Here is a 10,607-nt window from a genome sequence, read left to right on the forward strand (position 1 = left end):
TAAGACAGTGATGATCAAGATGTCAAGCAAGGCAGCTTCTGCCAAATCAACTACCGATAAATGGTGGTTACATGAGCGTCACCTTTTTTTTTATACCCAGAGACACAACTGTCACCAGACTCCTGGACATAATTGTACTGTAATCCTTCTAAGCCATACTTTGGTTGCAATGACACCAAACATGATCATCTTTCATGTTTTTTTTTTGTTTTTGTTTTTTTTCAATCTTCTTGACAAAAGTAGCGTCAAGACTTTGTATGAATTATCATTACTTACTGTGAACTGTTCAGAAATAGTATTTTTTACATGACACGGAATAGAAAGCAAAACCTTGCAGTTTATCCAAATCATTAAAGGTTTGACAGACAGATGGCAAAATGCACAAAGTCACTATGTGCATGTGCCACGATGCACATTTGAAGCACTAACACATCTGTGATATGTTGATATTATGATATTATTATATACTGGACCTCTGTTGACTCCCTTATTTGGCCTTTTTTGGCACTCCATGCTGTTTTGTGTTCTGGTATTCAAGGGCTAACACCGCAAAAAAAACAAAAACTTGATACAAGCAGACTTAGGGCGGATTTGTTGAAAACAAATTCCTCCGTTTCTTAATTTCTCACTCGTCTTGGTCCTATTCCACACAAGTCATAAGGCCCGACCTCTGTTTTTCCCATCAGTCCTCCTGCCTTACGTTTTCCTCATAATATGCAGTTGATTAAGATTTAGAGTTTTTTTATAATGGCAAATGAAAACCACATTTTTTTCTGCATACAAGTGAAGAATAATGGTGTAGCCTCCTCGATTACAACAACCTTTGGGGTGAAAAGTCTTTGGTGTTGGTTAAACCAAAAGACAAAGGCTAATACAAGCGTGTGACCATAGGAATTCGTTTGATTTGATTAGATTGAGTACACAGACCTGTAGTGATGAATGACGACCAAATACATTTCCATAAGATATCATTTCTATTTTTTTTTTTTGTCCTCCAACTTTTGTGATAACTATGCATGGGAAAATACCACTCATGCAATTTGCTGTCAGACTCTGTTTTGCGAAGAAAAGACCTTCAGTAAAGAAATGTGGATGTATGATAGTTCGGATTACGTTGTCAGCTGATCTCAAACCAAAATCTCCTTAAGTTGATTTAAATTCAGTCACAAGAAATGGAATTCATCTCTGTCACACTGGAGTGTACTCTCCATAGCCGACCACCTCTGACCGTTCACCCCTCCTTTTGACCCCTGAGGTATACAAGGTACTAATGATCAACTTTTATATTCCTGTTTCTACAGTAGATGTAGTCATGTACTGTATGTTCATTTGCTCCAGTGCCACAAAATTGTGTTTTCAAATGAATTGGATCATATTTTTATACCTAGGCATAGATGTACTGTACATAAAATCAAATGATTGTGTTTATATGAAGTGGCACGATTCAAGAGTGTGGTGTAAATAGATTTTTTTTTTTTTTTTTTTAAAGGTAACAGGGCAACTGGTAATCTGAATATCCACAGATCTGAAATATCTGCTAAAAAATAAAAGCACTTGTGATTTGAACTTAAAGCGTACAGGGATAACGTTGGTCAGGGGATTCAAATGATAATTTGAGAAGTACAAAAGTCTACAACTCAGCACTGATCTTTCAATACTGGTATCCAACCTTTAATACTCAGTTCTCAGGTTGCGCATAAATTAGGCAATATATGCATAAGCATCATTACCATTACCAATGAAACCAATCCCAGCTGACATAGGGCAAAAGGCCGCGTTCACCCCTGAAAAGGTCTATTATCATTCATTCTCTATTGTTGCCTCAACTATGTTAAATAAACCAACCTTTATTTTGTCTATTTGACCTCTGTTGGTTAAAGTGAACACACTAGTTTGTCACCACATCACATATGATTACAGTAAATAAGATGCAGTGATGAAAATGGAGTATATGCTGTTCTTTAAACCCATTTTGCCGGGTGTTTTTCTCTCATCAGTTGCTGCTATATTGTACCAACTCGCGTTCAAGTGCTCCCTCTCGCTTGTTGTATCTTCTCTCAGAATGTCAGTCCCACATGCAGCTTTTAATGAATGCAGCTCGTCCCCAGGTATCCTATGGGGGATTTACCACAAACAAACAATCTGTGCCTTACCGTGTGCCCATGCCATACAACACTAGAGATTCATAAATAAATAAATACTTGACTTGTGCACACACACATTTTTCAGAGTTGTAATTTCAAATAGGCTGTCTTAAGTGGGGTTTAGTCGACGGAGACACACTGGGGACACGCAGTCAAAATGATGTCACAGCAGGTTTAGTGCCCAGTATCAGCAGTAAATTCAAGGCTCAAAGGTGCTGTAAAGCTTCATTTTTACAGTCACGATGAAGGATTTGCTTTCAGGAAAGGACAGACTTTTAAAGGCTAAATACACAATAGTTGGACAAAAGTAGAGCCAGGCCCTGGAGAAAATGATCATTTGTGTCTGCGTTTGTGTTGAATTGACAAGGGATGTTTTAACCTTTATCAGGGAAATCTAGTCTTCCTTTGTTAAACTAGCTCAGGACTTAGATAAAGATACTTTACTCTATGTGTCTCTCTTCTTCTCTCCAGAATAAATATATAGTGCTCTGCCCTACAGCACACAAACACCAACAACAATACTTAGTGATATTACCTTATTGTTATTCTTCAAATTTGACGAGATAAATACGTTTTGGGAGGCAGCAGTCGTAAATGAATTAGAGATTTGATTTTTTTTTTTTTTCCTTGGATTTCATGGAGTCTGTGTTTGTGACTACGACGTCACGCAAAGAGACAATGGAGAGTGTCTATGGATGTGTTGTTCATGTGTACTGTGACTTGGTAACAATACTGTAAATGTTTGATGAATGTATATCTAGTTGTTTAAACAATGAAATAAGTTGACATTGAATGGATGTCGAAATAAAATGATTTTGAAGTACGCTCTGATTTGTATTTGTATACTTGTATTCAAATGGAGAATTCCAGAGTTGATTTAGTTCATCACATCATTCGTGTAGTGATTTCTAAGGATGCATCTTTGATAGACGAGAATGTCCACAGACAGAATAGTTTTTATTCAAGGTGATGTAGAAAGATGTACAAAGATGTATTTGTTATATAGAGAAAGAAAAGAAACCAGAAAATGTGTACATTCAAGAAACACTTCAGAAAAATTAGAAAACGTGTTTGAATTACTTACTCAAACCAATAATCAAAATAGTTATAATAATGCATTGTTTCAGCCCCAGTTACATTCATGTCATTTATTTTGTCTTCGACTTTGAGAATTAGTACACCTTATAGTTTGGCATATTTGAAGCACTTACTAACTTCTAGCTCTTGATTGTACCTAATTATTTATTAGTTATTCTAAGTCGCTTTGGATAAAAGCGTCTGCATGTAATGTAATGTAATGTAATGTACACTAGAGGGCGCGCTACTCCACAAACTACTCGAACAAAGCGACACTTCCGGTGCCTGCTTGTTGTCACATGTCCAACATGGCTGCGTCCTTAGCAGGGACCTGCCGGTTTTTATCACGGCATGGCTCTGTTATTTACCTCTGGCGGAACGTTGTGTGCCTCACGCCCAGGTCTACACCTTATTGTTCTTCCTCGACACAAAGCGGACTGCTCTTTTCTTTGAATAAACGCGGGGTTCTAAAGGACACTTTCCCAGAAAACGCAGCTCATGACCGACTTCCTCGGCTGCTCCAGTCCGGTGCTCAGACTGTTTACTGCGGCTTTGACCCCACGGCCGACAGCCTCCATGTGGGGAACTTACTCGCTATCATCGGGCTGCTGCACTTTCGTGCTGCCGGGCATCATGTCGTCGCTGTGCTCGGAGGTGCCACGGCGCAAATCGGGGACCCGAGCGGCAAAACAAGCGAGAGGGAGCGTCTCTCCGCGGACGCCGTGAAGGTGAACACCCGCAGCATTCGCGAGAGCATCCAAAGAATAATCACCAACCACGAAATGCACTTTCACGACAGCTCCAGGAAGCTGGGCACCGTGACTGTAATGAACAACATGGGCTGGTACAAAGACTGGAGTGTGGTGGCTTTTCTGTCGGAGGCTGGCAGACACTTCAGGATGGGCACCATGCTCAGCCGCCACAGTGTGCAGTCCCGGCTCAAGAGCGCAGACGGTATGAGTCTGACAGAGTTCACCTACCAGGTGTTCCAAGCATATGACTTCTACCACCTCAACCAAGTCTATGGCTGCAAGATTCAGCTCGGAGGCACCGACCAGCTGGGCAATTTGATGTCCGGCCATGAGTACATTCACAGGTAAATGTCCATTCTCCGTATAAAGTAGTGCTACTGAAGGCAAGATACTACCAGAGGTTGAAACGGTACTATTGACAGTACTGAAAAGCACTGATAATATAAAACATGTAAACACATAATGCAGCAATCAAATGGGTCAATACAATCACAAATGCTTGTTCTCTTCAACTTTTTTGATAATCAATTCATCGGGTTGAGTGTTTTTTTAAATAATTGAAACAAACTATATGACTTTTCTTTTTCTTAAATGTGAAGTTTCCTTGCTCCATATAACAAAGAAATCATTAAACATTTCTGTTTGTGGACAAAAACAAGACATCATGTCCACGTTTGGGAAACACAGATCAACTTTTTTTTTTACCACAATTTAATGACCACAAGCAAATTTGATGTTTTATGATAGGAGAACTCTTAATGGCATTACATTCAGTTCTGATTGATGATTTTTTTGGACACTTATCTATAGAGACATCATATTATCAATCACTATTGTGTTGTTGTCAGTGTTTTCCAGTATATGTATTATCCAGTATGGAAAGTGTATAAAACATGTTCTATAAAATGTTAATATTAACCGTTAATATGAACTGCTCTGCTGAGAAGGTCAGACCACACTCTTCAAGTTCTAGCAGTTTAACGACATGAATGGATTAGAGCTGCAACTAACGATTATTTTCGTAATCGATTAATCTGTCGATTATTTTCTCGATTAATCGATGAATCGTTTAGTCCATAAAATGTCAAAAAAAAATAAAAAACGGTGATCTTTATTTGCCAAAGCTGGAAATTATGATGTTCTCGAATGTCTTATTTTGTTCACAAACCAAAATGATTCAGTTTTAATGATTTCTTTGTTATGTGGAGCAAAGAAACTAAGAAAATATTCACATTTAAGAAGCTAAAACAATCAGAAATCTTGTTTTAATAATGAAAAAAGCTTCAAACCGATTATCAAAATAGTTGCCGATTAATTTAGTAATCGATTAATAATCGATTCATCGATTAATCGTTTCAGCTCTAGAATGGATATTTGTTTTAATAGTTTTTTTTTTATATATATAGTTACGCTACACTTGTTGTTTCTTCAGAATGACTGGTGAAGAGGTGTTCGGCCTGACCATCCCACTGGTGACCAGCTCTGTTGGGGACAAGCTGGGGAAGACTGCAGGCAACGCAGTATGGCTCAACAGAGACAAGACATCCCCCTTTGTACTGTACCAGTTCTTTTTGAGGCAGCCTGACAGTACTGTGGAAGGGTATGTGAAGATGTGTCACTAACGTACTTGTGGACCACCCTCTTCTTAAGACTCAAACTCATCTTTGTTGCAAACTGTAACTGAAAACAGATGAAAATTGCATTTTTAAATGTATATGTTTTGTCTTTATGTGTAAAAAAGAAAAAGAAAACTTTGGACCACAAGGACATTACCGTCGCTGGTAACACGTTATAATAAGTACACACTATTAGCATTAGTTAAGCGTTAATAAATATTGAATACATCCTTAAAATGCATGAATACTCTTTACTATGTAGTTTATGAACACAGTTATAAACATTTTACTGTGTCCAAATAGCTGCTGTACTCAAGCAGCCAATCAGCATCCACCTTCAACAAACAAGCTCTATGATCGACTTACAAGGGACTGCTCTCTCTGCTCGCTCACCTCTGTGTCCAGCAGTCGCTCAGTACATGCCAACACTTCAGCACATGAGTAAAACATTTATAACTGTGTTTATTAACTACATACTAATGAGTATTCATGCGTTATAAATAATGAATTCCATATTTATTAATGCTTAACTAAGGCTAATAGTGTGTACTCATTACAAAGTGTTACCTTAATAACGCATTCCCCTCCTCACCTGAGGTGGCGCTGCATCAAGTATTACTGAAGGAGAAGACAAAACAATGAACAACGTTTCCCTTTTTTATACTGTTTATATTTTGATAATAATTTCAAACACAATTTTCCTTGTCATTGTGGATTACTTTGTGTATTGTATTGTATTTTATACTTAATTTATTCCCTTTGGGGAATTCCTTCTCTGCATTTAACCCATCCTCTGGGTACCTTGCTTTGGGGTACCCCAGCCCTTTGACCTGGTGGGGACTCGACCATGTGCTGCCCCCATGTAGACATTTTTAAACTAAAATCTACAATGAATTAAAGGGAAAAGGTCTAAATAAACCCTCTTCCACAAGATATGTTCTCTGCAAGAAACTCAGATATATTGTGTTTTTTTTTCTCACAGGTTCCTGAAGTTGTTCACCTTCCTGCCTCTGAATGAAGTGGAGAGACTGATGGAGCAACAGCGGGAGGATCCGGGTAAACGCCTCGCACACAAGCGACTTGCTGCAGAGGTGACAAAATTGGTACATGGAAAGGAGGGCCTTGAATCTGCAAAGAGGTCAGTTCCGGCTACATGTGTTACTTATTGCTCTCTTATTCAATGTACACTTAAAATCATTCCTACAGATATATACGTCTTGTTTTTTAGTGTGTCATTCTCATAACGGTAGCAGGAATTCAGTCATTCAGAGAATAAAAGAGCAAGAACCCATATCCATAACTCCTCCATGGTCACTGTTTTATGACCTCTGAGCATTATTTTACCTGTGCTAACTTAAGTCAATTAAATTTTATTTGTATAGCATCAAATCACAACACACATTATCTCAAGGCACTGGCCCTCCAATCAATTTTATTGACCACCACTTAATGTCAAGTAATAACCGGGGTTATTTCTGTATGTTATATAGAATTATTTTTTGAATGATAAATGCACCGTTATTGTGAACTATATATTTTTCCATATGAACACAGACACTTTTATTTTGAAATTATGTTTAATATCTATTATATTTTACTAATAATAATATCTGTCTAATATTTGTTTTATTGTTATATGATGATGGAATCGCTTTTGGGTGTTTTTTTTCACGTGACTGGCCCCCTACTGGCCCCAAGGTCATTTAAGTTTGACCATGGGGCCAGTAGGGGGCATTGTTTACAACATTACAGAGAGAAGCGAAAACCCAACAGTTCACACAAATTCAATATAATATCGATTAATTGTTCAGCCCTACCGTGTGGTATACAGCCTGTTCCACTGCAGACAAAACAAAGTATGAGTTAGAACAGCAAAAAATAACATTGGAAGACCAAGTCATGTTACCTCTCCAGGGCTAAGAATCCACTCACCCTGGCCATCACTGGAGAGAAAGTAGAGATGGGGGACAAAGGAGAAGCAGAAGAGAGAGACCAGGAGCAGATATTAAGATATGCATTAATGCATGCAGTAGCATAGATTGTTGAAAAAAATATTATACTGATATCAATTTTAATCATAGCATAATAATGATGACAATACTACTAATGCTACTTAGTACTACTAAGAAAAGTAATGTGTAATCTTTTCTTTGCAGATGTACCAGTGCATTGTACCACAGCAGCGTGCAGGCCCTGGAGGAAATGAGCGATGACGAGCTTCAGGAGCTTTTCAGGGAGGCTCCCTTCCACGAGATGCTGCTGGAGCCGGGGACCACAGTGATCGACACCTGCCGCAGAGTCAACGCAATCCCACATGGAGCCAGAGGGTAGGCACCCCCAGTCCCTGTTTTCTCTACATCTTAGTTACAAGAGCCAGACTCAAATCCGATCCATTGTCTACCGCTTTATTTATCGTCCACGTGATGGTCTTGGGTCACAGCCAGTTGGAGCCAGTTCCAGCTGACACAGGGTTTTCCAAATGATATTCGGGGTGTTTGCAGTTTGACTGCAAAAAGTATGCATGAATGTTTTTATTTTCATCCCCACGTTTGTTAAAAACAACGATGCGCAGGCTGGCCCTGCAAGATGGGCTGGGGGCCACGTGCGCACACTTGGCGTTACACTTCTTGCGACAGCGAACACACTCCTCCTGACGCCCGAAATAAACTAAAATGTAAGTTTGCGGACTCCTGGTTGGAGATCCCTGAATCTCAATACTTGAGTCAAAGTGTTACTTGTTTGCCTTTGGTTTAATTTGTTCTTTCGAGCTTTGTTCATTTCCAGCTTATGAGTTCTTTTGTATGGTTGTGCTCTATAGATTTAATTGCAAACTAAAACTGTTTTGTAAGTTAAATATGTGTTGCTGATTACAGCTTGAAGTGGCGATAAGGTCTTAAAATATGTTGAGATGGTCTTGAAATAGTCTTAAAAAGGTACTGAATTTAACTTCAGGATTCCTGCATATACTCTGGATATTGAGCTTTTATTTCAGATAACCATATCTACACTACCGTTCAACAGTTTGGTGTCACCTATACATTTTTTTTGTGTTTTCCAGTAAAAGTCACACTTTTATTCGTCAAAAGAGTTGCAAAATTAATAGAAAATATAGTCAAGACATTGACAAGATTAGAAATAATGATTTTTATTCAAAATAATAATTTTGCCCTTTCATCAAAAAAACAGAAAAACTGTTTTCAGCTGCTCTAACATAATTGCACAAGGATTTCCAAGGGCTTGTTAGCCTTCTAACGTGATTAGCAAACACAATGTCCCCTTAGAACACTGGAGAGATGGTTGCTGGAAATGGGCCTTTACACACCCTTGTACATATTCCATTAAAAACCAGACGTTTGCAGCTAGAATAGTCGTTTACCACGTTAACAATGTATAGAGTGTATTTCTGATTCATTTGATGTTATATTCATTGGAAAAGAGTGCTTTTCCTTCAAAAATAAGGACATTTCTAAGTGACCCCAAACTTTTGAATGGTAGTATAAAAAAAATTAAATAAAATATCGATAATCAATAGTTAGAATTGCCACATAGATGAATCGTGTAATTGTTACCAATCAACACACAATTTATTCAGATTCCACTTCTCAGAATGGATCATTGTTGAGGAAACGTGTATTAATCGACGGTGTAAACGTTTGTGTGCAGGTATCAGATGGTTTTGGATGGAGCAGTGTGGATCAACCACAGGCGCACAGACAAAGCCGAACAAGTCCTGATCCCCAAACTCCACATCCTGTCTAATGGACTTACCTTGCTCAAAGTGGGCAAGAGGAACTTCTACATCATCAAGTGGCTCAATCTCTGAAGTCGGCCGATCTCGGCAAGGAACCAGTTTACTGTAACGTCCCGGCTGGGAAGGTAGGCGGCTTCACCTCAGTAGGATCAGTACGGAGACATGGATGGACTTACATTTTGGTGCATGGTACGATTTGTGGTGTAGCTGAGGTCGCCAGTGAATGCCTGTGCTTTTCATGTAATTATGTACAGATGTGACATTTATCAAGAGTTAGGGGATTAAAATGATTTTATAAATATTGTTTCCTGTTTACTTTGTTACATCTAGAGAAATCATGCCAAGTAAACACTAGGGGGCAGCATGGTCCCAGTCTGGTGGTGACTGCATGCAGCCAAGGGAGAAGCACTCGGCCTGCTGTGACCCCATAGGTAAATAATTGCTTACCGTAAAATTAAATTGCATCATTTCTCGCAAACAGTTCATGGGTCTATTTTTAACACAGTGCTTCTCTTTTGGTCTGGAGTAAGCACGAGGTTCGCATGTTAAATCGCAGCTGTGTTTTTCTCTCTTGGTGGTGTTAAGTGCAGTCAGTGTGTCTTTTTTTAAAATAAACCATAACATTTTAGATTAATTCAAGGGCTAATTTTGTTTGTAGATTATTTTTAGGTTCACAAAAAAAATGATTTTCATAAGCATATCTGTTTTTCAAGATAGGAATTTGAGTTTTCTGTTAAGTAAAGATTTCACAGTGGTGTAACCAACTGTTTCTAATGTTCTGCATGCTGGGCTTTATCAGTCTTGTAGGTATTTCATTTTTTTCATGCACTTAGTGACAAATGTGGGTATTTGAGGGGATCCTCGGTCAAAAGTCTCTTCATTTTCTTTCTTTCCTGGGAACAAGTGGAGATGAGGAGCTGGTGTGTCCTTGACTTACCTCACTCAGGTCCAGATTATTGGTCGAAATTCCATGTCATGACGATACGCTTGTTCAATCTGATTTTCTTTTTTCTTTACACTGGCAGTCATTGGAGAATTTTGACATTTTGGGGTGTGGGGGGAGGGGGGTACAGATACTTTAACATAGGGCCCACCACACCTTGAAGCTTCAGCCTATGTTCAGAAATGTCACTTTTTTAAGGTGGAATGATGACAATTTTTTTATTCTTATTATTTTTACACTCAGAATCACAAATAGTTTTAGAAAATAGTTTTTATATTCACTTTATTATGTATTGTGTGCAATTATATGTTTTTAGTTATAGTA

At 38.5% G+C, this 10,607-nt stretch overlaps 1 protein-coding gene across 1 annotated transcript; it reads left to right on the forward strand.

Moving 5' to 3' along the window:
• Positions 1–3,529: 3,529 nt before the first annotated feature.
• yars2 (tyrosyl-tRNA synthetase 2, mitochondrial) lies at positions 3,530–9,412 on the forward strand (the record flags this gene model as incomplete). Its single annotated transcript, XM_083893405.1, has 5 exons — positions 3,530–4,317; positions 5,406–5,573; positions 6,572–6,727; positions 7,746–7,916; positions 9,253–9,412. The coding sequence occupies 5 exons, from the start codon at positions 3,530–3,532 to the stop codon at positions 9,410–9,412; spliced, it is 1,443 nt and encodes a 480-aa protein (XP_083749531.1).
• Positions 9,413–10,607: the final 1,195 nt, after the last annotated feature.

Source organism: Microchirus variegatus (assembly GCF_963457635.1).
Source record: "Microchirus variegatus genome assembly, chromosome: 8".
Taxonomy (NCBI): Eukaryota; Metazoa; Chordata; class Actinopteri; order Pleuronectiformes; family Soleidae; genus Microchirus; species Microchirus variegatus.